The sequence below is a fragment of the Pelodiscus sinensis genome, chromosome 29 (assembly GCF_049634645.1).
Source record: "Pelodiscus sinensis isolate JC-2024 chromosome 29, ASM4963464v1, whole genome shotgun sequence".
Classification (NCBI taxonomy): Eukaryota; Metazoa; Chordata; order Testudines; family Trionychidae; genus Pelodiscus; species Pelodiscus sinensis.
In genome coordinates, this window is record NC_134739.1 from 7,073,293 (window position 1) to 7,100,332 (window position 27,040).

Genomic DNA, 27,040 nt, shown 5'->3' on the forward strand with positions numbered 1-27,040 from the left:
GTTGGCTCTGTCCTGCCGCCCAACCTGCCTATGTCCTAGCCCTTGGGTCAGATTGGCAGCCTCTGCTTGGAGTACCATGCCAATTCACAGGGGGAGGAGGGGGAAGGAATTCCAGTGGGAGTTTCAGGCTCTGCTTGAAATCTCCTCTCTTCCAATTAGACACTGTCTGAAATAATCTAGGTAAACTTGCTGAGCCATATTGTGGGATGTAAGAGGCTTGATGCTTGTGGATGGGATCTAGAGATTTCAAACAGCTGGTCACTCCTGCAGGGGCTAGAAAGGGGGCTCGGCTCCGCTCTGAGCTGCTCTATCAAAGGCACAGTGAAAATGCTGCATGTCCTTGAGATGCAAGGTGGGGATGTTGGACCCTTTTGCTCTTCTGTCAGTATTGTCATGGCACCTCTCAGTATTTGAATGTTGAGTGGTGATGGTGTTAGTTCCTGGGATAGTGAAGCATCTGGCAGTTTTGCGGTTCCCTTTTTGGTGGGAGCAAGATGCGGGTGCTCTACTGCCTATGCAGCAGGATGGCAGATGGATGGGACTCCAGCAGTGTATGTTAGTTAGTTTGTGGTGGTCTTGTGTGTATGCCTCTTTCCTTAGGGTTAGCACCATGTTGTTGCCTTGTAAAACAACACTCTCCTATTCAGGCTGAGGTTTTTCCTGCTGCTCTGTGGGAGATGAAAGAAATCCTGATAACAGGTGCCTCGGAGGCACAAAACAGACTTGTTGTGCAGGGTGTTCTGCTACCACGTGTCATATTTATTGGCAGCCAAGTCAAAGTTAGAGGCGATCAGCAATCCTTCATATGGGGAAAGTTGTGTCACCGGGGATCCCAAGGCCTGGAGACACAAGGATCTCTGCTGTGATCTCCTAATGAGCCTAACTTGTCTGTACAAGGACAGTGCTGTCCCATTTCATCAGTGGCTTCTGCTAACTCAGGGAGTGTCTAAGAGCTGTGGGGATGAGTCTTATGGGAGGAGAGGGCTGTGAAATGAGTGGCCTATAGTGTTAACTGGGCCAGTGGGTTTATGCCAGGACTCTGTGTATTGTGATGGGTCAGTAGTTTTATCATAGAACAATAGAACTGGAAGGGACCTCGAGAGGTCACTGAGTCCAGTCCCCTGCCCTCACGGCAGGACCAAGCACCATCTAGATTCTAGACCGTGCCTGATCTAACACCTTTTTAGATACTTGAAAACTGCTAGTATGAGACCATATGTGTATAAGCATGGATATAAGGTGAGTGCAGGGATGTATGAGTTTGTGTGTACATGCACCTGGGGACGGGGCAAAAGGTATATGCTGGAAATGGGGTGGCAATGTACCTGTGCGTTTGTGCACCCATGGGCTTGTGGACCCACAGTAGATGGATAGGTAATTATTACTTCCATTTTAGAGATTGAGGGATGGATGTCAGTGGTTTACCAGGATATAACCTGGATGCGAGAGACAGCTATGCCACAAGCCTGTTAAGAAATTGCTGCCTCTGATTGGAGCAGCATTTGAGGGATGGGCAGAAACTCCGTAGCATGCATTGATGTCCTACACCCACCTTTTGCCAGAATGGCATGCTAGAGCAACATCCTCATAGCCTCTCTGGGCTTCTTGAGTTGCAGCAGCAGCCTGCAAGTTGGGACTGGCTAGTAATGCAGAAGTCATGATGGGAGGTGCCTTTGCATTTCCCGCATAGATGGGTGCCGTGAGCTTTGCTTGGCACAGTCCTTGAAATCCAGCTGGTGGCTGAGTAACTCCTGCTGCCTGAACTAGGCAGATGCCGTGTGCAAGTAGCGCCTATCCTGAAGATTTTGTATCATGTCTTGGCCAGTGAGCACTCCCATCGTAAAACTCTCCCTGGAGAACAGCATCAGGGCTTTTTTAAAACCTCAGAGCCTCTCTCTTGGAAAAGTGCCCTCTTTGGTGACTTAGTGACTTACAGCCTCCAGAGATAATCTGTATAGCACATAAAATGGATCCATTTTATTTAGCATTTATCTGGTTGAACTTGTTTTGGGTCTGCTTTTTCTGTGCTCAAACTGTGAGGATAATGAGAGCCACGGTAGCTGTGCCTGTTGGCTGGCTACCTTGGTGGCACTCAAACTAAATGACTTTCCAAAGTGGGTTCCTTTTTAGGCCTTTCTCCATGAAAAGGGTGTATCCTGTTTTGACCCTAAACTAAAGATGTAAGTCTCATTTTCCCCTTCCTGCCCTTCCCAGTGTAAATTTGGTCTGCTGCAGCTGCTGTAGGTAGCTAAAAACAATCAAAAGGAAGTTTTTCTTCATGCATTGCACAGTCAACCTGTGGAACTCCTTGCCAGAGGAGGTTGTGAAGACCAGGACTTTTAACAGGATTCAAAAAAGAGCCAGATAAATTCATGGAGATTAGGTCCATCAATGGCTGTTATTCAGGATGGGTAGGAATGGTGTCCCTAGCCTCTGTTTGTGTGGAAATGGATGACAGGAGAGGGATCACGTGAGGATTCCCTGTTCTGTTCACTCCCTCTGGGGCACCTGGCATTGGCCACTGTTGGCAGACAAGACACTGGGCTGGATGGACCTTTGGTCTGACCCAGTCTGGCTGTTTTTATGTTCTTATGTACTAGTTCAGCGTCTTGGCAGGCGGGGGATGATGGGCTGGTGAGACTGGATGTGGAAAGGCGCTGGACCCTGCCCTGTCCTTGTGGAGTAGGCAGGTGCTTGGTATTGTTTGTGGCTTGCCTTGGATGAACACCGTGCTTCCTTCTTGAGGAGCTTGAGACTGGAGTCCCGGTCTCCCAAAATCGCAATTTCCCCTCTAGCGTGAGGGCCTTTGGCGTTCCGGTTCTGAATAGAAGGATTGTGGTTTCTTCTTGGTGGCAGCCCAGTGGGAGGCATCTAGGCTGCATGTTTAATTCTGTCGTGACGTGGTTGTTGCTTTGCACCTGCCTGCAGATGTGCCGACGAGCCTGCACTTCCAGAGTATGCTGAAATCCCAGTGGCAGAACAAGCCCTATGAGAAAATCAAGCCTCCCAAAAAGCTCTCGCTCAAGCACAGAGCCTCCATGTCTGCCAGCAGCCTGTCTGACCCTGCTCGCAGAGACCGCCACAAGCTGGTCAACTCCTTCTTCACTGCAGCCAGTAAGTGTCCCTTTTCTCCTCAGACACACACAAAGAGTTTGCCTGTAAACTCTGACTAACCCTGCTGATGCCCTAAGGAGGGCGGTGAAGAAAAGTACCCATTGCCCTCCTCAGGGTGAGCTGTAGACCGGGCAGGTGACCATTACATTGCAAGAACGGGGGTGAAGATAATGTATGTGCAGGTGGAAATCAAATTTGGGCCTAAAGGGCATAGGGGCTGCTCCCCGCACGATAGAAGACTTCCGGGGCAGTGTTAAAGGAATTTCCTGCGCTACCTGCATCTGCCCCTAGTGCCTGGTGGGGCTGGAGCCTCGAGCCATCCTGATCTCTGGGGCTGGCTGTGTCTGCATGCAGTTCCTGTGATGAGAGAGGGGGAAGCAGATATTTCATAGCTCCTCCATGTGCTCACCTCGCCAATCCATCCAGCCAAGGCATGCCGGCTAATGGCTGTGTCCAAGGCCAGCAGAGCGCCAGAGTGCTCGCTCATTCTGCCTCTGGCACCTAATACAAACCCATTGCGGGACTGCTCCCCTGAGAGAAGTGACAGTAGGCTCCTGCAGCAGTGAGTTGGGCTTTGCATTTCCCCGGGAGAAGGGGAGTGTGCTGCTGCTTGGAATAAAGGCGCAGTTGACACTGTGCAGCTGTCGCATGTGTATACTATGGGCTTATTCCCCCAGGGTCTGCAAAGATGGAAATGGTAGGAAGTATCTACTTCGTGCACAGTTGTCCTCGACGCAGCTCGCTTTTAAGCTCGCGATGTAGCCTTTTTTGCTAACGTCTTTGTCCTTCTGTAGTGTTAAAGCATCACACGGATGTTGGAGGCCCAAGCTACCTATCGACTGCAGCTTCTATGCCCCATAGCCCCATAGTGCGGCAGCTGTCCACATCGTCTGAAAGTTCTGCTCCTGCCAGCACAAGTTCACAGAGCACCTCTAACATGTCTGTAAGTATCTGGTCAGGGCATGGTCACACACCTGGAGGGGTTTCCGTGCTCCCGTCCTGTGATGGTGATTGCTTGGCGCCCATCAGTCCAGGTTTCCCGCTGCTCTCGGTGGAAAGAGCCGTTCGTGTGGTGGATTTACTTGGTGGTTCTGTTCTCAGTGCTGGAGCTGGGAGACAGCCATTGATTGACAGTGTTACTGGCCGCTAGAGTTCTTGCGCAAGATGCCGTGAGTGTAGACATCGCCTTTGTGTCGATGGTTCACCTTTTTAACAGGGACTGGAATAGAGCTTGTTTGACCTAGCTTGTATGTGTGTGCCAGAAGCTTGCCTCTCCAAGGGAGGTGGTATAGGTCCCAAGCAGGACATGGAGAGGTCTCAGATTGAATGGACTGCTTCTAGCACTGCTGGGGCAGAGCTGGTGGCTTTGGGTTTATAATGCAGCCTACTGGCCAGAAGCATTTGAGTGGTCAGAATGTTATAGACACATTGGAGTTGGCTTTACAACTGAGTCGTCATGGCATGTGATTGGATTCCTTGCTCACTTCAGCCATTGCCGTTGTGAGTCTCATCTCGCCAGCAATCAGAGAGAAAATGACAAGCCAAGTTGACCTGTGGCGAGTTGGCCGAGAAGGCAGGCTTTGAGCACTGTTGTGAGGGAGGTGCCTGTCCCCAGGAAGTGGACAGCGGCCCAGCAATCCATATATCTCACTGTGATCTAACACATGCCTTTCTCATTGATCGTCACAATGGCATAGTGAGTTGTGATCCCGTTTTACTGCAGCAGGTGTTCTACCGATACATTTCAGGGCAAGGAGTGCGTAGACATTCAAGCAGTCTGTCTGGAGGATTATGGTCAGTTTAGATTCCTGACCTGCCTTTCTCTTTTACACATCATCAAGCCACTACTATCTGCCCTTGGTTTTACCCTAAAGATGTTAAAATGAAGCTAATCGAGTAGCTGATGATATTTCCATCAGCTACTCGATAAGGGGGTGGGGTGCTCGCTATCCCCACTGCGGCTCTGCAGTTCAAATGCAGGAGGAGCCAGGAGGAGGTACTACATTTAAATTGCAGAGCTGGAGCGGGGTTAGCTCCCTGGGGCAGCACAAGCTAACCCCACTGCAGCTCTGTTTGTTAAATGTGATAAGAGCCACCTGGCTCTTACTACATTTAACAAAAGGCAGAGGCACAGCGGGTGACTAGGCATGAGTTGGGAATCAGCTGATTCCTGGCTCATGCCTGGTCCCCTGCTGCACCTCTGCCTCCCGTGCCCCCCTGCAAAGACATTGCTGGGGGGAAATCGGCTTTTAAGCAGGCTCCTCCTTGCTCCAGGCCCTGCTCCCCACCCCCCTTGCTGCCTCTGATAGAGGCAGCAAGGGGGGAAGCAACTAGTTGAGTATTGACTACCTGATAAGCCTAGGCTTACTGGGTAGTCAACTACTTGACTTGTTGCTTACATCCCTAATTTCCCCCTGCCATCTCTCCCTGTTGGGATAAAAGCCACGGGCAAAAAAACCTTCTATGCCTCCAGTGGTGATTTAGCCAGGAGCTAGAAGCAGAGAGGGCCCGCTATGCTCTGTGATAGGAGTCGGTGAAGGCTGCTTATTTTTCATTGAGTCCGTCTCGAATTCTGGGCTGTGCTGGAGGAATAGGAATGCTGTTTGTGGAGCGGCTTGCTGAAGCTGAACACTCCGAATGCTGGCTATTGTTAGCTGTTGGTCCCTTCTGGAGTTGCAATTAATTCTCTCTTTGTTCCCTGGGACTGAATCATTGGGGAGATGCTACATCACCATGGTGCCACATGATGTCAGTGCTTGAGGAGCCGAATAGGTGTGAATATTTTGGGCATTTTCTTTTAATGTGCCATGAACTAAATTAACAAGGTGTGGGAAGTTTCAGACCAAGCCCATTTAGGTGGCGGTTTCCTCTGATCTTCTCCCAAGACTGCATACAAATAGTCCTTAGACTTGCTAGGAATCTTGTCCTCAAAGGCTGTCGATTTCAGGCGTACTATACACTCAGAGCCTGCCTCATAGACTTTAAGGTCAGAAGGGACCATTATGATCATCTAGTCTGACCCCCTGCACAGTGCAGGCCACAGAATCTCACCCACCCCTCCTAGAATAATCCTCTCACCTATATCTCAGATATTGAAGCCTTCAAATACTTCGAAGACCCCAAGATGCAGAGAATCCTCCAGCTGTGATCTGTACCCCATGCTACAGAGGAAGGCGCAAAACCTCCAGGGCCTCTGCCAATCTACCCTGGAGGAAAATTGCTTCCCGACCCCAAATATGGCGATCCAGCTAAACCCTGAGCATGTGGGCAAGACTCACCAGCCAGACACCCAGAAAGTTCTCTATAGTAACTCCTATCATCCCTGTTGGCTCCCGTGTATTCTGAATGTTTCCATCAAATAGAATTCTCTTCATTTTTGTCTACAAACACCCAGAGTGTAAAACTTCTACTTTTAAGCTTGATATGCTAAAGTTGACAGGAGAGATCTGGAGGAAATGTGACTGTGTAGTCAGGTAACCTAAATTTGCATATTTTCTCTGATTGGTCAACATTGCTTCACACCTCAATACTGATCTATGAGGAGGTGAACAATAGAAACCACTGGATGTTTGTCACATGATTGGTTTTAGCAAATCGTTGGACAGAATTTTTTCTTGAAGGTAGCACTACTGTTGAGCTGCTTGATACGATTCTAGGAGGCTCAGTAATTTGCTTGTGCTTCTGCAGCACATTTCATCTAAGCACCTCAAAGCATATTATCCAGCTTTTATTGGTTTGTTGTACTGCGGATGCAGTGTAATTACAGTTGCCTGCATGCCTTAAGTTTTCAGAGTAAAAGCCACATGCCCCATGTAGCGGGGAATGGAGGAGACGGATAAAAGGGTAAATGGCGCATCCCCTTGGTAAAGGTGATATGAAGATGGGTTGAGCTGTTTGAGAATCACATTTTACTGGTTTGTGAAAGACCTGGTCAGTGGTTTAGCAAGTGTTACTAGTGTCCTGAATGTCTGGATAGATTTTCAAAGGCACAAGGGGCCTTACGGACCGATCTGTCAGTTGGAATTAGGCACCTGCTTGCTGCTTGTGCCTTAGTCTTCTCCTCTTCTAAAACCCGAGTACAGGTTTAAATAGCAATATAATTTCTTGAACTACATGTTGAAAAGTGTAATAAAGAGAAGATTGTCATTCAAACATTTATTTTGTAAAAAGAGTAACCTCCCCCACCCCCCTTCAAAATGCACGAACTCAGTGATGAATGGAATTCTCTCTCTAAGGAAGGTGGAATTTTAAAGGAACAAAACCGGATAGGAGTGCGGGTCTTCCCTTTTAGAATTTCCATTCTGGCTCCTCATGTTAAATGCAGGAGGGTTGCCTGTCTTAATATTAATAAAAAAAGAACCTGTTGGTGAAAGGTGTTGGATCCACAGCCCTGCGGAGTGAAGCGCTCTTTGTAGGGCAGTCCCCCTGCTAACTACTCTCCTCCCTGCTGGGGGAGAGGACACGAAGAGCAGATGAATATCTGCATTGTACAAGAGTTGCCATGTTTTAGCCCTTGCTGGGCTACTTCTCGACACACTTTGCAGAAGGTCAAATGGGTCAAGGAGGCGCAATTCTCCTCTAATGCCAAAGGCAGCCATTGGTGAGGCACACTAGGGAAGTATTGAAATTTAAACTTTTGCCATGCACGTTGTTCTTGGTCTGTGGAAATTACCTCAGTCTCCACAGCCGTCGCTCTACCACCCCTCACTAGTGCACAGCTCATGTGAGAAACCTTTCAGTGTTCCAGCTGATGGATGCTCATTAGTGAAGCAGTCCTGCCGGCTTGAACCCCAAGTCCCCTCTCACTTGCCTCACCTTTTTTTTTGTCTTTGTTTTGCAGCTGCCAAGGAGGAGGAGAGGCGAAAGTTCCTTCGATATTAATAACATTGTCATCCCGATGTCTGTGGCTGCGACAACTCGTGTAGAGAAACTACAGTACAAGGAGATCCTCACACCGAGGTAAGTGCTTCACCTTCCCCCATTTCCTCCGTAGAAAGGGCGGGATGGCCGGAATGCAGTAGTCCTGGAACTTGGCCCCTAACTGAGCTCTCTGAATGGCTGCCAGTGCTGTGAAGGAAATTAATTGTCCGCTAGCATGAGTGCTAGAGAGTGACTTTTCTTTGGACAACTTCCATTCTGCCATGTCTTCCACGGCCCATCAGTGGAGAAGGGCTTATTAACTGCCAAGGGTTCTGTTCCACGGGGATCCTCACTGCCTCAAGATCAGATCCCTTGCCTGGAGGTTAATAGTGTCGTGTGTGTGTGTGTGTATGTGATTTTGAAGATGTGGGTGGTGAGCTACATCTATCCCTAGCATTGCACATAGAGCTAGGAAATAGGTGTGGAGTGATTAGCTTATGAACACAGTGAATGCTGGTCAAAGACAGAGCACACTTTGATTGAATGGCCATACCATTAAACCTAATTGCATCCAGTCTATCTTAGTGTGTATCTTAAAGAAGCTCTCTCAGCACTACAGATAATTAGGTGTCCTCTAACGCAAGGAGGTGTCACACCAGCCCGAAAGCCAGCCATCTTTCAGTTCTTTCTTTAAAATAAGTGTAAAGCAAAAATAAGTCGGCCACCTTAGAGATTGCTTGTTTTGATTTAAAAAACATGCAATCAAATACAGGAATGTTAAGTAACCAAAACCTCAATAATAGAGCATGTTTCAGGTGGCAACGCAGATGAGTTACTGTGGGGAAACTTCACTTTCCTTTTGTTGATTGTGTATATTAATGAGGTGGTAGCCTTAGTTAATTTCTTTTTTTGACTTTATACTGTTAGCCTTTAAATGGTACAAAATTAGTCTTTGGAGTTCTCACCTGGTCCTGCTGCCATTTGGCTAAATACTGTGTCTGCCCTCAACCGATGCAGTGGGGAAAAAACTTAAATGTGCTTGAAGAGAGTAACAGGCAAAATACTGAAAGAATGCCTGCAAAATTTTGGTGAGACCCTGAAATAATAGACCATGACTTTTTTCTTGTCTCTGGTTTTCTTGTCTCTGCTGTGCCATTTTGATCAGTATTGGATTTTGTAAAATACTACTGTATGGAACGTACAGCCAATGGCAGCACAATTAAACTCTAAAAGTTCTAGGGTAAACCGTTTTTAAACAAGTATTTGTAATGTAAACGGTTCAGCATTGTGCAATAGAGTGTGACCGTGGAAAGGTGACTAGAAACCAAAGTGAAATGAACTATTCACATCACGTGAAGAGCGGAAAGTGAACGAACAGGAAGACCAGTGAGCAGTGAATGAGTTTAGAATGCTTTGTTAGACCTAGGGGAGAGCATTTGGCTTTGTAAAAACATTGTATCAATGTGTCAAAGGGGGCCTTTTATCTCTTCTCCCCACCCCTCACCTCTTGGTGCTTCAGACCCCTCTCCGTGGGGGGGAGGAGAGGGAGCTCTGGAGACTCTAAACTATGCTTGAACCTCTGTACGCCGGGTGTCCCTGCTTCGAGAGCACCTGTGGTTCGGACCAAGGCAGGGGGAGGAGGAATGGCCCTGGAAGCTTTCCCCTGCCACTTCCACAGCACTGAGGGGCAATGCTTGGGAGTGGAGGGGAGAACAAAGCCATGTGTGCCCTGGGAGCAGGGCGCTAGGTGAGCTCGCCATCCCGCTCATACCCTGCAGCCCCCTTCCCTGGCGCAGCAAATTCTTTCCTGGGTTGCTGGGTTAAAAAGGTTCAAGTGACTGACCTTTCTTCTGCGGCAGGCTCTGCCAGCCACAGCAGAGCCGACCCGCACCTACAGGAGTTGGGCTGGGGAGAGGGAATGCCCCAGAGCATTTAGTGGGGAGGTGCAGCAACAGGAGAGCATATCCTGAGAGAAGCATTAGCAGAAGCCTTATTTTATCCCTTCCCTGCCCTCCCTCACCACACCACAAGGAAAGCAGAGTTGGAAATAGTGCCTGGGAGGAGTGAAGGGCGGGGGGAAGGGGGAGATCCTGTCTCCTTCCTTGCATTCACTCCGTGGGTGTATCCTTCTTTGCCTACTGAGCATGTTCAGACACTGGTAGTCACTGGCATGGAATGACGTTTGCTCATAAGGGATCAATGCAGCACTGGAAGTGGGACGTTTCATATGCTTTTGGAATGGTGGAGGGCAGTGAGGAGGTGGAATAAAAGTACAACCTGGAATCTGTTGCGGATAGTAGTCGGTTTTTATCCTGTCTGTAGGCCACCAGTCACCACGGGGAGCAAAACTAACACCTGTACAAGGCGTGTTTACTGCTCCTCTAGTTCATCCATGTGTTACATGCAACTGACCTGGTTTTCAATGATGTCTTGCAGCTGGCGTGAAGTGGATATCAGTGCTCTGAAAGTGAGCCCCGATGAAGACAATGAGGAGGTAATGATGGCTGTTTGACAGCTGTAACTAATCAGGGAGTTTCCTACTCCTCTGGATGGATTTGGTAGTAGCCAATTAACTGCCTTTCTAGTGGGATATGCTGCACAAGAGAGTGTGACATGCCTGGAAAGCAGACACAGGTCAATAAGAATCTTAGAAGAAGGGTGTGGGGCCTCCTTTTTGTTTGTGCACATGGAGAGTGGCATCTTGGTGAGGCACTAGGAGACCAGGAGGAAGTGGTCCCATCTTCCTTGTCAGCAAAAGGTGCAGCTGATATGTAGGTGGGGAAGGAAGGGAATTCTGAGGGTAGAAGCAGCAGCTAGTATATTGTGTGCCATATGAAGGGAGAGTAAAGAGACTGGGACTTCCCATCTTAGAAAAGAGGAGACTAAGGGGGATAGGATAGAGGTCTACAAAATCATGATAGGTGTGGAGAAAGTGAATAAGGAAGAGTTATTTATTTGTTCCCACCTAACATAGGAACTAGGGGATCACCAAATGAAATTAATAGGTAGCAGGTTTAAAACAAAAGGAAGTTTTTCTTCACACAGACAACCTGTGGAACTCCTTGTCAGAGGAGGTTGTGAAGTCCTGGCTTTTAACAGGGTGCAAAAAAAAAAAAAAAAAAAAAAAAAAAAAGAATTCAATAAAGGTTATCTGTGTTAGTCTGTAACTTAAAAAAAAAAAGTAAATGATTGGTCTGGTAGCACCTTAGAGCCTACCAAAAAAATGTAGATAGCATCAGAGCTTTTGTGGGCACAACACACTTCTTTAGAAAAGCTTCACCACTTTCATTGGAAGAATTGTACCAATATAAATTAAACCAGTATGAGCCCCTGTGTGGACACTCTCCTAATCTGGAATTCCGTTTAGCTTACGCCCCTTCCTAAAACAAACAGAAAAAGGTTCTCTTAAAGTCCTCCGAGAATGTTGGTTTAAATTCACACCCTGGCTTATGCCAGCATAATTTTGTTGTGTGCGCGCAGCCTGTAGCATAAAAGATCTCTCGCTCCCTTTCCAGATTGAGGACTTGTCTGATTCAGCCTTTGCTGCTCTCCATGCCAAGTGCGAAGAGATGGAGCGGGCAAGGTGGCTCTGGAGTACCAGTCTGCCCCCTCAGCGGCGAGGCAGCAGGTAAGCCTAGAGTATGCTCTGTGCAGCTGGTGCTACTTGGGTGGGAAGACGATCCTGTGCTCCAGCTTCTCTTGTCGTGCAAGCGAAGGGTGTATTTGGGATCAGAGTGCAGAGGACTGATTGGCAGAGATTCATGTCCTGAAAGCCTGTGGATTCAGAGTAGGGATGGTAAAATGCGTGTAACTAAGAAATCGTGTAAGTGCTGTAAACTTAAGTAGTTGTACGTGGGGCTGCAGCCAGCTCCCTAGGATATGGTGCGAGCGGGAAGCTTTTAAGCTGGTGCCCCTCGCGTACCGGGAACCTGCGTGTAACCATGAACGTCAACTGATGAGCCCAGGGTTAACCGTTTATGTGGTTAAACTTTCACATCCCTAATTTGGAGAATCTTAGATGGTCCTTTGTACAGGAGGGACTGAGAATTGTTGGGTTTGGGGGAAGGAGAGGCCTGGTCAGTGCAACTGGTAAGCTACCATTTGGGGAACATTACTCAGTGTTGTAAGTGAAGTTACGCCTTCAGCAATGGGATGTCCTCCTATAAATTGTGTATCTTCAACTTCCTAAAGGGAGGTTCCAAAGAGGATGGAGAGAGGCTGTTCTCAGTGGTGACGGATGGCAGAATGAGGATCAATGGTCTCAAGTTGCAGTGGGGGAGGTCTAGGTTGGATATTTGGAAAAACTATTTCACTAGGAGGGTGGGGAAGCACTGGGATGGGTTCCCTAGGGAGGTGGTGGAATTTCCATCCTTAGAGGTTTTTAAGTCTCTGTTTGACAAAGCCCTGGCTGGGATGATTGAGTTGGGGTTGGTCCTGCCTTGGGCAGGGGGCTGGACTTGATGACCTTCTGAGGTCTCTTCAGGCCTATGATTCTGTCTGATGCCAGAAATCTGAAGAAATCATGTGGAACTTGTACAGAAACTGTGGCAGTTAAATCCTGTTATGTCATGGTCATCTAGTGAAATGTAACTGTGTTAGTCTGGTGTAGCTGAAACAAAAGACAGGACTATGTAGCACTTAAAAGACTAACAAGATGGTTTATTAGATGATGAGCTTCCTCCGATCAAATAGTGGAAGAAAATAGTCACAACCATATATACCAAAGGATACAATTTTAAAAAAATGAACACATATGAAAAGGACAAATGAAACAGAAGGGGGATGTGGGGGGGAGGGGAGGGAGGGTAAATGTCTGTAAATATTCCTGCACATCCAGAAATATAATTTATGCTATCATGTGCCGAAAGTGTCCGTCTGCTTTGTACATTGGACAAACGTCTCAGACACTTCTCCAAAGGATCAATGCCCACAAAACAGATATTAGACAGGATCACAAAGAAAAAACAGTTTCTTGCCATTTCAACCAGAAAGGACACTGTCTCAAGGACTTAATTACCTGCATCCTGCTTCAGAAGCCTTTTAAATCTGCACTTGAAAGGGAATCCTCTGAACTGTCATTCATGCTAAAATTCGACACACTACGCGGGGGGCTCAACAAAGACTCTAGCTATCTCACCCATTACAAAGATAGCTTCCCTAATTATCATCTCTAACTCCCCCCCCCCCCCCCCATCCCCCTTCTGTTCTGAAATTTGATTTGTCCTTTTCATATGTGTTATTTTTTTTTTTAATTGTATCCTTTGGTATATATGGTTGTGACTATTTTCCCACTATTTGATCTGAGGAAGTGGGTCTGGCCCAGGAAAGCTCATCATCTGATAAACCATCTTGTTAGTCGTTAAAGTGCTACATAGTCCTGTATTTTGTTTCATGATCATCTAGATGATTGATAATTTGATTTTTAACTATTTCAGCCTGTTTGCCAGATACGAAAGTAAGGTCTGAAATTCTCCAGATGTAGCCTTTTAAAAAATACTAGATATGACGTTCATTCCCTTGCAGACATTCAGCATGGTAGCTCTTGAGTAACGTCCGAACACTTTAAGGGCACCTGCTGGACTTGATGACTAATTCCTGTCTATCAGTTCGTTCTTGTACCTCTTCTTTTGATACCTCATCTCTAGAAGTAGCCATCTTTACTACCGAAAGTGTGGGGTAGATAATAGCCCACTGTTATCTGTGAAGAGCAATGCAAATATATTTGTAATGTTCTCATTCTCGGTTGTGTAATCAGACCCTCCTTCTGCTGATCTCATGGTCTTCCTGGCTCTGATATAGTTGAAGAATTTCTTGGCTGGTTTTGTGTTAGAATTAAAAAGCAACGTTAGCGCGTCTGTTTTTCTTCCAGCTGTAGCTTATGCTCCTTGTTAGTTTTACTAGGGTTGGATTTCTGTATGTTTAGCTCAGAAGCCCTTTTGAGCCTTGCCATTTAATCAAACGCTTATTACTTGCCTCCTGTTTCCCTTTTTGTTAGATGTTTGTACGCCTTGAGGAAGGATTTTTAATCCCTCTGTTTTGTCCAAGTCTTTGACTCAGTCTTTGACAAGCTTCCTCATTTTTGTGTTCCCTTTCCCAGTTGAGTATTGGCTCCTGTCCTCCCCAGAGGATTTCGGGTGTAATATAGTCTGGTCACCATTCTTTAGTGGTTCAGCTATTTGAACAAATGTCTTTATTACTTCGTGTCAGGCCCAGTGAATCTAGGGGGTCGGGGCTTCCGGCTGCTGCGCCACTCCACACAGTGCCACTCTGCTCAAGCCTCCTCCCCCACACACCTTGCTTTGGGGCCCACTGTTGCTGTTGGCCTTGCTGCTTAGTGTGTGTTGGGAGAATACTTCGCAAAACTGACCTAAGCGTTGGCGCTCTGGGGTGGCTTATACTGCTCAGGTTGAACGGCTGTTGTCTGGGGCTCTTGTCCAGCAGAGAGTGTCTGGGAGCAGAGCCCGTCTGGTCAGCACCAGCCTGCAGGGCCAGTGACCTGGGGGCATGGACCAGGAGCAGCTGCCACCCTGCGTGCAGGGCCAGGGCCAGCAGAGCCAGGCAGGTGGGCCGGAGAGGATCAGGCCTCCAGGTTCTCCCAGGGCAGCTGCCAGGAGGGGAGCCCCTGGGAGAGCCCAGACGCCTGACCTCCCTATGTCTGGCAAATTCCCTTTTCCAGGACCATTCTGGTCCTGAGAGTGCCGGACCAGGGAGGTTCCACCTGTGTAAGTATACAGCATTCAGATGTGTAGTAGAGACGCCCCTTTGCTTCCCCCCGTCCCTCTTAAAAAGCCCCCTGTCCCAAATTGGTTAGTTTGCATGACACGATGCAGTGAAACAGTGATGGTTGGCTGGAGGGGTCAGACCAGACAGGCTGCAGCGTGAAGTCCAAACAGTGACTCAGTTTTGCCTCGCATATCGTGACCTAGATTGTGTGATAATGCTCTTCTGGGGGTGGCATGGCTGCGAGCTAGCAACGAGTGAGGTGTTTGACTGATGATAGTCAGCAGTGACACGTAAAATGCCAACCTTAAAAATACATTTTTTTTCCCCCTTGAAAATTCCAGGTCTTACAGATCATCAGACGGTCGGACAACCCCTCTGCTGGGGAACCCCTCCACCCCCCAGCCACCATCCCCAGATGTGGGTAACTGCCACTCCCATTCTGACTTCTCCCACGCTCACTCCCCACGCAGCCCCGTCAGCCCTGAGCTGCACTCTGCCCCCCTCACACCTGTTTCCCGAGACTCTGTGCGGCTCTTGTCCAACGAGGACACCCGTTGCTCCACCCCCGAGGCTGGCCTTGACGAACAGGTGAGTGGCTACTTTGACTTTGTCCTCTGTGGCAGGGCCCAGGCGCATCCATGTGACTGAGAAGCTGTTGGTTTTGGAGGCTAAATTGGAAATTCAAACTTTTGGTCTGTGTTTCAAGGTAGAACTTTCTGTGGAATCTGCGGGGGGAGAGGAACTGCCGAAGTGAATGAAAAATCCATTCTCATTCTGTTCTGGCAGGACAGGCCTCCCCTCTCTGGGCACCTCTAGACTATATTATCATTTCGAAAGAGGATTTCGAAATTTTGAAAGTAGTCTGGAAATGTTTTTTCTCGAAAAACTGCGTAAACCTCCTTTTTCTTTTTAGGAAGAGCGGTTTTTTCAAAAAAGGGTTTTTTTTTTTTCTTCGAAAAACCGCATCCAGACTACTTTCACTTTCAAAAGACTAGCTTTCAGAAAAGCAATCGGAAGAAGATTTCGAAATTATAACGTAGTCTAGACATGCCCTCTGGCAGTTTTTCCTTGGGGCACTTACAACGGAGGGCATCAGGTGCTCGCCTCTATGGCACAGAATGAAGCAACATGAAACTACTGGCCGTGAAGTGAGGGGAGGTGTCAGTTGATCGGACTGGCATTTGACGTGTGATTAGTTTTTCTGACACCTCCGTTGTGATACTTCCATTGGTGTCTCAGCTTGCTGGAGAGTTTGAGAGGGGAGGAACTCTTCTTGGTGGGTCTGAGCAGAGACCTTCCTTGGTCCATGTGGCCCTAATGTGTAAAGGGAGGAGGGGCCAACGTCACGGCTTTTCCCTGCACGTGTGGGGAAATACTCGAGTCAGCTCTGGCTGGCTGTAGGTTGCTTGAGGATGCTGGAAGAGCAGGCAGACGGATACGTCATTGGTCACAGGGGGCTCTGACAGCTCTCCTGCAGTCTCTCTCTGTGCCGGGGGCCGAGAGCCGGCTTTGCCCTGGTCCCTTGAGCCCTGCCCAAAGTTAAGGATGAAGGGCACCGGGAAGCTGACTCCAGGGCACAGCCCAGCAGTGCAAGTGGCTACGGTTCCGTACAACGTACCAGGAAAAGGAGCAGCAGAGTTTGGGGGCCACAGCCGTTCCATGCATGATCTGAGCCCTCCGTCTGCACAGCAGCCAACCCGCTGGAGGACTGGTACAGCCGTGCTGGAGAGCTCTGGCGTGGGGTCTTCTCCTTTCCCTGCTACAGTGCCTGGGAGGGCCCTGTGGTTCAGGGCTCTCTTGGCAATCTCAGCAGGCAGGACGTGGCTTCCGTTAGCTCCCTGGCCCACCCGTCCTCCAGAGGGGCTGGCTGCTGTTCACATGGAGGGGGCCCTGTACAGAAGGGCTGGAGCAGTAGAGCCATGTGGGAGCAGCTGCTGGGCGGCCCCATGTTCTGCTTCTCACCTCTGCTGTCCTGAAGGTGCAGCAGCAGTGGGAGGGCAGAGGGGATCGGGGAGGGGGTGGGGAGAAAGTGGGGGCTAAGGAAGGGGAGTCATGTGGAGAGCTGCGGGAGTAGGTCACATGCCCCCGTGGCGCGCGCACACACACCCCTATCGGTAAGAAGGGGATTCTCCCACTGCCCAAGCTACATAGTTTAACTAAGCCGAGCCCCTGAGCATGCATGTCTGCCTGACCGTGACCAGCTGCTTCTCCTCCCCCTGCAGGCTGTGCAGCCCTGGGAGCGACGCAACTTCCCGCTGTCCTACAACCCCAAGACGGAGTGCGAGGACCAATCTGACCCCCAGGACCGGTTGTCGCGCTGCACCCGGCGCACGTCGGGCAGCAAGTCGGCCCGGGAGACAGATGGCGCCCTCCCCCTGCCCGCCCTCCCCAGCCCCAAGAGCCGGACCCCAGCCGTGGCCTCCACAGCAGCCGCCGCCACCGCCATTCAGCGGCCATCGCACAGATAGACGGATAGGAAGACATGAGTAAAAGCAACATCTAGAACTAACTCTTGGCATTAAAGCTTCCGAAATCTGCGTTTGATATTCAAACATCCTGCCGGGAATTTTCACAGTTTTTAGTGAATTTAAGGAGTTTAGAAACTGTTTTTTGTTTGTATTTTTTTTTTTCCTCTCCATGTTTCCTTGTCACACAGTAAGAGCTCCCCCCCGCCCTCCCTCCCACCCCGCCTCAGCTTCCTCCCAGCAGAGTGAAGTCTCCGGAGGAGAGCAGCCTGCCAGACACCCTTCCGCCCCTCCCCTGTAGGTGTATAATTCTAGAGCACAGAATTTAGCTGACTAGCAGACTTTGGGGATGTGTTGCCAGCGAAAGGGGATTTTTCTCTTACTCTCCGCTGCCTCCTCCCTGAAAAGTTTTAGTGGAGTGAAATTAGTGGTGAAAAGTGATGTCTTTGGAATGCAACCTCCCACACTCGCTGTCTCTCCTCACCTGCAGAGCTGAGAGCTGCAGCCCCTGTACCCCCACCCTCTGTCACTTGGTCCCCTGGGTTGTAGTTCTGGGTATACCTCCATGGCTCCCCCAGGCCGCCTGCTGCATCTCCTTCTTTTCCACTCCTACTTCTAGAGCAGCCGTTCGCTTCATGACGGGCAAGACTTACCGGGCTGGGGAGAGGAAGGCCCCTCTGTAGCTGCTTGGTGCAGAGCTCCACATGAGAAAGCAAGATGTCGGATGCAATCTTGTTCTGTTCACACCTTGTGTTTTTATACTGGGTGGAGGGTAGAGGGAGTCCACCCTGCATGTGCTGGTGCCTCAGCAGGAGCGGAGTTTGTCCAGTGCCCTTAAGGGCGACTTGCTGCTGGCACCAGTGTGAGCTTTGATGCAGAAAGTGCAGTTCTGTTACCAACCCTTTTATTTTGCCTTCATGGTGTTTTTTACCCATCGCACTTAGACAATTTCAGGCCAGGTTAGCAGCCGGCCATCAGAATGCCACCCATGTTACTGCGATCGCTGCGTAGAAACCTGACGAGTTGCAGATGCCAGGAGTGGGACTCAGCAGTTCACCATACAACGTGTGCAGGCTGCAGAGCTTAGGCTGCTAATTTTTGTCTTGCTTCAATTGGTTTGATCTATTTAAAAAAATAAGTCCTAAGAAAAAGCAAGTGTCATGTGCTGCTCCATCTACAGCTTAGGAGCCTCACCTTGCCTGCTAGCTTAGGAAGAGCTCGGGACTTGTTTTTCACCACTGCTTAACTCCACTTCCACACCCATTTTGAAAACAAAGGTTTAGTCAGTTTCATTTTTGAGGACTTTCTGGTCTGACAACGATCATAAAGTTTGACAGGTATTTTATTTGGAAACGGCACTGCCGCTGCCCCCTCCTTCCCTAGAACCTCCTGGACCCCGCACACCGTTCCATCTGTAACGTTTTCTGACCCCCCCCAACGGTGTGACTACTGGTCCCTCTCCTGTTGTTAGCATTGTGCCTGTCTTATGTATAATCACATCACCAAAAAAGGAAAAAAAATACAAAGGACATAATTTTTTTTTCCATTTTGTAATCGTAAAGAAATAGTAGCTAAACTGCTTAATGGTTGGGGTTTTTTCACAATTTTCAACATTATCTAGTGTTTTTTGGTTCTGTTCTAGTTTAAAGGATTTGTCATCGTTTCTTTAAAAAAAAAAACAATGCTACCATATCCCTTTGCATAAGTGCTTTTCTATTTATAAGGTTGAAAATTCTGAATAACCCTTTTAGCATTATAAAAACAAAAAAAACACCTTGTATTTTGTAAATATTTTCTTTTCCTGCTTTGAGCTGTGTAATGTCCTTGTTCTATAGAAAACGCTTTTCTTCTGAGAAGCTGATCTTTGTTAATGTCCTGATTCTGTTTGCAAAGCACAAATGTGCTTATAAAAAAAAAAGATTAAAAAAAAAATTTAAAATACCTAGTGTGCTCTACGTCAGCCCCTTTTGTGAAATGGGAGGTGGCGTGAGGTCAGCAGCACCTCAGAGAGATGGAACTAGGGTTCCTGACTCCAGGGCCTTTGCTCTAAACTACATGGGCAAGTCCCAACATCTCTCTGCACTGGAGGATGCACACGTGACTTCGCTGCATGGTAACCCTGCTGCCGTTTGCTTCTTCGCCCCATAGAACCCCCCCTGCTTTTCTCTCCAATTCTGCAACAGGCAGGGACATCCCATCTTAGCGGCTCTTCTTTCTAAGACAAAATAACATGCAGCAAATGGGGGTGGGGAGGAGAGGGAACCCCACCCAGCTGTTAGACTAAAGGGGCAAGATGGCCACAGTTGTTGCCTTTTGCAGTTCAGCTTTTAAATCTGGTGTGGCCAGACTGACTCATGAGCCTCAAGCGACTCCTCCCATTCTTCACATACAGGGGGAGGGGGTGGCTAAGAGCTTCTACCCTGCAGTGAGGGAGGTCTAAGGGCTTCAGCCCTGTAGGGACAGCATTTCCACCCCACAGCAGGTGCTGTCCTATGGGGCAGATTGTGGGTCTCAAGCTTCTGCAGCGTCAGTGGCTCAAAGTGCGATCACCCCTTTTTTCCCAAGTGCTTTGCACTTTGGGGAAAGTCGAGCACTTTTGGATCAACCCTGGTCCCCCCCCTTTGCATCTGTGTCCTTTGTGGAAGAACTGCCCAGTTGTTGGCAGCGCTGGGCTCCACCAGCTGCAGAAAGCAAGGGCAGGTTATAGTCATGTCGCTCTCCAGCCATGTCCAGAAGCTGTTTGAGCCCTGTAGATTCCTGTTTCTCTACCCAGTAAAACCTCCTTGGCTGCTTTTGTTCTGCTGCACACATCTGCCCCTATGGCCAGTTGTGGTGGCGTGTCGGGGTTCGCCCGCCTCCTGCACCCCCATAGTGGCACGAACAGACTCTGCCAGCTGGTAGAATGGAGGGAGTTTATTGCTTTTTCAGGGTACAGCACAGCTGTAATCTGGTTCCAGGGCAGGCCTAGGATGCCTCAGCCCCCCTTGAGATGGGGGAGACTGGGCCCCTAAATCCCAGCCGTTGCTTAGGCTGCTTCCTCCATGATACCAGACAAACTAAGAAATCCCTTCCAGCTCTGCCCCCCAGCCAGGGGCTGGCCTCCCCTCCTTCCTTTGTTTCTCTCCTTGGGAGGCAACTGGTTGGACAGGTTCGGAGCCCTGTACATAATGACTCATCCCCTGCCCTGCTGGACCCTGCTACAGACAGCAGCCAGTGGGGGTCACCCACAGCCAACTGCCCAACATAGCAACCAGCAAGGTACCAACACTACGTCACCCCAGTATGATTTAAAATAAACATCACAACCCAGCTGCTTGAGGCTAAACCTTGACTAGGCTACAGAGGATGTGACCGCTGAGCAGCAGGGAAGTGTTCAGGTGTCCTGCTGCTGGGGAGTAGGGAAAAAGAGCCAGACTTGCTGTACCTGTGAGTGACTAAAGTCCTATGTACCCACAGGCCCTTTCAAAAGAGAACTCTGCTCTGCCGATTGGTGCTTATGGGGTAGCAGGAGGATGGGTTTCATTTTAACCAGCCCAAGCCTCTGAGTTCTTGGAAGCTCCCACTGCAAGACCCAATGACAGGGGAAGGGTTGCTGGTAGGGTCCCCGACCCATGTTCCCTTTAATCTTTTTCCTATCAGTGTGTGGAATAAATTGTGTGAGCACCACCAGTAGAAATACAAAACCCAGCTGTGGGCACTCTGCTAATCAGCTGGGTGTCATTTAAACCTCTCCTGAGCAGCACAAGCAAAGCTGACAGGGAATGTTCTAACTAAGTCCCCTGAACCATGTGGACCACCAGCATGTGTGGCAATGGCAACCCTATTTGCTTGGGCACCTCTCTTCACCCAAGAGCATTCCCTCGCTTTTGGAAGAGACACTGAGGCTAGAGAGCACCTTTCCCTCAGCACTGCTGGCAGGAATGGTGGTTACCCCAGACTCTGGTTCATCAATTCCATCAGGCATCCCAACTCAGGAAATTTCTGTATGAGACACTTGCTGAGCATTGACTGGTTCAAACGCAGCTCTGGATGAGGAATTCCAGCTGATCACTTGCCCAAAATCCAACCCCAAGTTTCACTCTGAATGTTGCACCCCTCCTTCAGGTGGGGAGTCCCATACCATGGGCAGAGGGGGAACCTTCAAAACCCCACAGCTGTGAGTTGCACAACCCACAGCAGCTTATGCAAAAGGCAGCTCATATGAAGTACTCAAATCTGGACTCTTGGGCTCATGAGACCCGGAATGGCTGGGAATCCCACAGGAGCTGATTTGTCCTTTGTGCTTTCCTCTTTCAAGCCTCAACCTGCAGCCCTTGCTGTGCTCAGTGCCCTGAAAAGCTATACAAAGTAATGTTACGGGAGAACCTACCCCTCTGTCCTTGGCAAATGCTTGAGTCTCACCTGGACAGCACTCTGAGATGTGGCCTCCAGCTTTTTGGCAGGTAGGTGCATGTGAAAACATAGTAGGGGACACACTCTTGCCTGTGGCTGGGCCCATTGTATGTAGCCGTGGATGATTTGACACAGTCTGAAAAATGTTTGGCTGTTGCATGGCCCTGTTTGACTCTGGGCAGAGCTTCACAAAATAGCATCCCTGGTTCCATAGGCATGAACAGACCCCTTTTCCTCCCATGTAGGCAGAGGCACCAAGGCAGCAGTTTAGTGTAGTAATGACTTTTTATTTCCAAATTCACTTTTACAGCAACAGTGTAAACCAGTTGTTAAAACACACAGTACACTATGGACAGTCACAGACAAAGCTAAGCTAGGATGATCATACAGAGTTCAAGCCCTCCCACCCCCTCTCCCAAAATTAAAAAGGGAATCACAGGATTGCAAATCCCAGAATTGTCCTTTTGCTACTTCAAATTCATGGAACAAGCAGTCTGTTAGTGCCAGTTTTAACCCTTTCCAGACATGCTGCAGCAAAGGAACAGTTCAACACACTATCCCTTAGCAGTAACTCTCCATTTAAATCCCAGGTAGGTAATGTCTATAAAATGCTGGGAGGTCAGATTGGGCCCTCAGCAAACGAGGTTATGATGGGAACTGAGCCTCGCTACTTCGCTGGAAGGTCATTTAGGTGTTGCAGAGAAGGGCTGGGATATACCCAGAGAGGGTTGGGGACAGGCTAGACCCAGCACTGTGAGCGGATCCAAGGACCAAGGATGCTGACAGCAGCACACACAAAGTCCCAAGAATGACATTCATGCCAGGGAGCTAAAGGTTAATGAAACTCATCCCCACCCAGTCCTGAACTATTACTCAATTAACAGGGTGCTATGGCAAAAGTCAATTGCTCCCAGCATCTCTGCCTGGGCCAGGATGTGGCCGGGACTGCAGAAAGCCATGGCGGAGGTGGGTCAGGTGGTAGTCAGGGAAAGTTGGCTATGGAGTGTTTAACAGAGCTAGAGCTGCCCTGGCTTCAGTAGACGCAGAAAAGGGTTAAAAGGGGTTAACTGATTGGTTCTCCCAGTTGCTCATGTACATAGGACAGAGAGCGCCTAGGCCTCCTACCATCCCACAACGATACAAAGCTAATCACAGACTTTACAAGTTCTTACAATCATAGAGTTCATTGAAATGGAACTACGGATCGTGGAGGCAGGCTGGCCCATGGCCCTTGCCAGCCTCCGCTAGCACCGGGCCATCAAGCAACTAACAAACAGCCCCACAGAATGCAAATGGTGAACAGTGGAGACCATGGTGGAAATGGAGGTGGTGGCCAACACACTAACGTGCTCGCCGTCCCCGCCCCAGCTAGCAGCTCCCTTTGCCCTTTCAAAGCTGAGCCAGTCTCACGCCAGCCTTCATGTGGTTACTCAAGGTCCAAGCCGAACAAGCACCAGCCATTAAGTGGCTAGGCCAGCCCCCTAGAGAATTCATGCCAGGGCTCATGGGCTAGGACTGCCAGACGTTGTGACTCAGCTGAAAATCTCACACCCTCTGAAATTGATTATGATAAAGGCGGCTGCCTGCAGAGCAGCTGACCCATCCTGGTACCTGCCAGAGACCTAGGGCATGTAGGAGAACCAACAGCTGCACCAGGCCTGAGGGGCAGCGTTCTGGGGTGTGGTGACAAGTGCAGCAGGCTGCTCCCATCAGGGTGTTTCCTGTTAGATACGCAACCTGCAGCTGTCTTTGCTCATCACACAGGCGCTAGGGCTGCAGGCACCGGCCCAGGGAACAGCACCACTGGCCCAGCAGAGCCAGAAAGCTCTCAGAGTGGTTCGTGCCCGGCTGACCCACGTAGGCCCTGGGCTGCTTGTGTCAGGGCTCAGGTGGCCTACACCTGGGGCTGGGTTGCTCCGAGTTCTGCCAGCAAGTGCAGCACTGGCTCTGGACGCTCCGGCAGCCTTGATGGTAGCTGGGCAGGGCCCAAGACCTGCTCCAGCTTCCTTAACACTGGTGACGTAGGGCAGCCCGTGCCAGTGACCACAGCTGGGGCAGAGGGTGGGGCAGCAGGCCAGGGCTGGGATTGGTGAGCTGCAGCCCAAGGCCTTGATCTCATCCTTGTTCTGAGCATGTTGCCATAGGAACAAAAGCAGCCAGACTATTTCCTCGGTTGAACCATCGCTTGCGTTCAGTGCTGGGTAAACAAGTCCCGACAGCCAACGCTCAGCACCCCCCCCCCCCCCCCCCCGCAGAGCGCAGTGCTCCTGTAAGGGGGGGGTGGTATGTGGAAACGGGGGAGGGGCAGGGCAAAGAGCAGCAAATCCCATGTCCCAAAGCTTCCCCCCCCCCCCCCCCCCCGCCTGACATTTCCTTTCGAACCACAATTCCTGTAGCAGCCTTTGGCCTTTATCACACAGAGACACCCCCTCCCCCCGCCCGTCTGCAAGCAGCAGCTCAGTTCCAGGCACGCTGGAGCTAGAATGCAGGAAGCCTCCCTGGCGCCCCCCCCAACCACGGGCATGGAGTTAGCACCACCCCTGTGCCCACAGTGAGCGGCTCTGAGCCTCCCCCGCAGGGCAGGCCAGAGCACACAAGTGGGGGGGAGAGGGGTCTGGCAGGGACATTGGGGAACTGGTCCTGGCTCAGCAGGCCTGCGGCGTCTGCCCGGGTTTTATGGGGGAGTCATAGGCAGAGAGTCACCCTAAAGCCTCCTCTGCCTTCGGCGGCCCCCCCAGCCCTCCCCTGGAGCACTTGGGCAGTAGCCCAGGCAGGCAGCACGCAGGGCGCTGGGGAAGAGGGAAACGTGCAGGGGAAACACTCAGCTTGCATCAGTGGGACCCTGGCCCGCAATGCCCCTGTGACTCTAGGAAATCGCTCCCCCCAGCCTCCCTGTGTAATGGGTTAACCTGTTAAGTTTACTTCCTGGTTTAAGGGCCACTCACCCCCCATCCAGCGTCCAGCTGTGGACACCTCTGGGCCCACCACGAACAGTGGTTGCTCTGGACACCTGGAACAGCCCCTGTCCGCAGCAGCTCCTGCAGGATTACAGCAGCCCCTGCCCACGGCCCGCAGGGAGCTGCTCCAGCACCCACCGGCTAACGGAAGCCAGTAAGCACTTCCATGGTGCACAACTCCACTGGTTTCTAGCCCATGCTCCTTGCCAGAGCTCACTGGGAGGATGTGACTGAGGGTTAGTGGGGGGTTGCCAGGGGAATCTGCCCCCCCCCTTTTAAAGTTGTGACTCACCCAGTAAAATGCTGCCCGAGCTCTGTAGTACCAAGGGTCCTAATGGGACCCGCAAACATCTTCAGCAACCGGCCCCATTACTCCGCAGGACAGTTTCACCAGCAAAGCTATCCAAGCACCGCCTCTCTCCTTGCAAGCCCACCTTCCAGAAAACATCCATCTACGGCGGCAACCAGACCCCTTGTGCTTCCGGGAACACACTGCCCAGCGGGAGCTGCTCCCGCGTCAGGGCTGCTGCTGGTCTCGGGCCTTCGCCACACTTGGGGGTCACTTTGGCTGAAGTCTAGCTCAGCCCGGCGCACATGAGGCTGCGTGTGGGGGGCAAATCCAAAAACTTACCTACTGAATTCTACAACATGCTTTTTTATAGAACATTCATCACCCTGGTGCTTTCCGAGCATATACAGACAAATCCAACTATACAACACTAGGGCAAGCCAAAGAAAAAAGCCGAGACTTCGCTATGCAACGGCTCCAGCCCAATGCACATTCCGACAGAGCTTGGGGGAGGGGGGGGGCGGGGAGAAGGGGGGATGCCCTTCCAGAGTGTCCCCTTGCCACAGGAATCACCAGCCCTACAGTCCTCATTACAGCAGCATGGAGACAGCTTCTGGAGCTTAAAAGACACAGGGGCCACCGGGGGGGGGTGGGGTAGGGGGATGGACGGGAGGGATTTCTGGGCAGGCTGTTGGGTTTAATAAGAGGGAAGCAGAATTTCTAGTCATCAGACACCTCTCAACTCTGGGATGCAAAGATTTTCTTTCCAAGTGGCATGGAGAAAGAGTGACCCCGCCCCCATTTCCAGCTGGCCGTGGCTCCATCACCCTCTGTCCACAGAAACGGGCTTTCGGCCTTGTAACTGTGACGCTAACATGCTGGAGACTTCAAACCCCGCAGCCCCTGCCCGTCCCAGACGTGCAAGCCAGAGTCTCCTTTGGAGGAGCATATGGAACCAGCGAGTCCTCCCTGCAGCCAGCTCAGACCAGGGAACTTCTGCTTGACAAGTGGGGTGCTGGCCTGCAACAAATTCAAACCCACAGCAGCTACTTGGACAGACACAGCCCAGCACGGCCTTAGCTCCCACGGCCGCAGGGACAGAGCTGCAGCTGCAGGAAACAAATTCACCCTGCCCAGCCCCGCGCCCTGTCCCCACACTAATCCCGACCCGCTCACCCAGTGCTTACAGCAGTGGGACCCTGCCCTCCAGCCCTCAGGACACATGATGGCAGCAGTGGGAGAGGAGGAAGGCCATAAAATTACATAGAGAAAGAGGCCTCGGGCCAAAAGAGCCAGAGTGGGAGCCGGCTTTGCCCCTAGAAACCAGGGGAGGCTGAAATGCTTCTGTAAGGGAAAGAGACCGGGAGAAAACTGTCCAGTTGCCATTGATAGGCGGGAAAAGCAGCAGCCCTAAACCCATGCATGAGTCAAACCAGAAAGCGGCGAGGCCTTTGCCTGTACAAAGGAACCAGCTCCCAGAGGAGGGCTAGTTTGCCAGGGCCAGTACACCCTGTAGGAAGCTGCCCCTGCCCAGGACTTGAGAGCCGGTTTCGCTGGGGGCAGGGAGTCAGCCGGGTGCTTTTCTGAGGAGATGCAGTCGGAGCCTGGGCACCAGCCTATGGCCTAGAACTCTCACAGTTTCGGGGCCAAATTCAGGGCACGTGTGTCTGTTTGCCAGAATTGCTGCTGGTCTCCCTGGGGACAAAGGGGTGAGGGACCAGCTTGTATTGGCCCCTCATCTGATGGCAAGAGCAGCTGTCCAGCTACACCGAGCCCATCCCTGCGGCCCTGGCCCTTGCTGTGACATGGAGCAGCTGTTCCAGACAGGAGGAGGGAGCTCCATGGAGCTGGAAAGCCTCCGTGTCTCTCACCACCAGAGAGGGGCCAACGGAAGCTGCTTCCTCCGCTACCTTGTGTCTCGCCTCTGGGGAGGACACAGCTGGAACAGTCTACGTGAGACTTCCATGGGTAAGCCCCCCTTTCCAGGGTGCCTGCAGCGCCCCGACCTCCCCAGTAGGGGGCAGTCTGCTCCCAGGGACGTGCCCTGACAAACACGTTTTAGGCCATGAAGGGGGGCTGCTGGTGGCAGGGGAGGTGCCGGCCTCGCTGGGTTTCTGGGGGCCGGGGGTCAGTCTGGCTGCAGTGGCACTAGGGGACCAGGCCTTGAATTTAATATTTGAGGCGCACCAAGCGCTCCAGAAACCCAACGGGCTTGGTGTGGGAGTGGCCGGTTCCTTTGT

General features: G+C 50.6%; 1 protein-coding gene across 5 annotated transcripts in view; it reads left to right on the forward strand.

The window, feature by feature from the left end:
- Positions 1-18,594, forward strand: part of KANSL1 (KAT8 regulatory NSL complex subunit 1) — a 171,564-nt gene extending 152,970 nt beyond the window's left edge. For all 5 annotated transcript variants that reach the window (XM_075911136.1, XM_075911135.1, XM_075911139.1 and 2 more), the window contains 7 exons: positions 2,929-3,114; positions 3,909-4,057; positions 7,955-8,073; positions 10,411-10,468; positions 11,490-11,602; positions 15,039-15,285; positions 16,920-18,594. In XM_075911136.1, the coding sequence (XP_075767251.1) occupies positions 2,929-3,114; positions 3,909-4,057; positions 7,955-8,073; positions 10,411-10,468; positions 11,490-11,602; positions 15,039-15,285; positions 16,920-17,165 (1,118 nt within the window). In that variant the 3' untranslated portion in view covers positions 17,166-18,594. The remainder of the gene's footprint in view (positions 1-2,928; positions 3,115-3,908; positions 4,058-7,954; positions 8,074-10,410; positions 10,469-11,489; positions 11,603-15,038; positions 15,286-16,919) is intronic.
- The last annotated feature ends 8,446 nt before the right edge of the window (positions 18,595-27,040 follow it).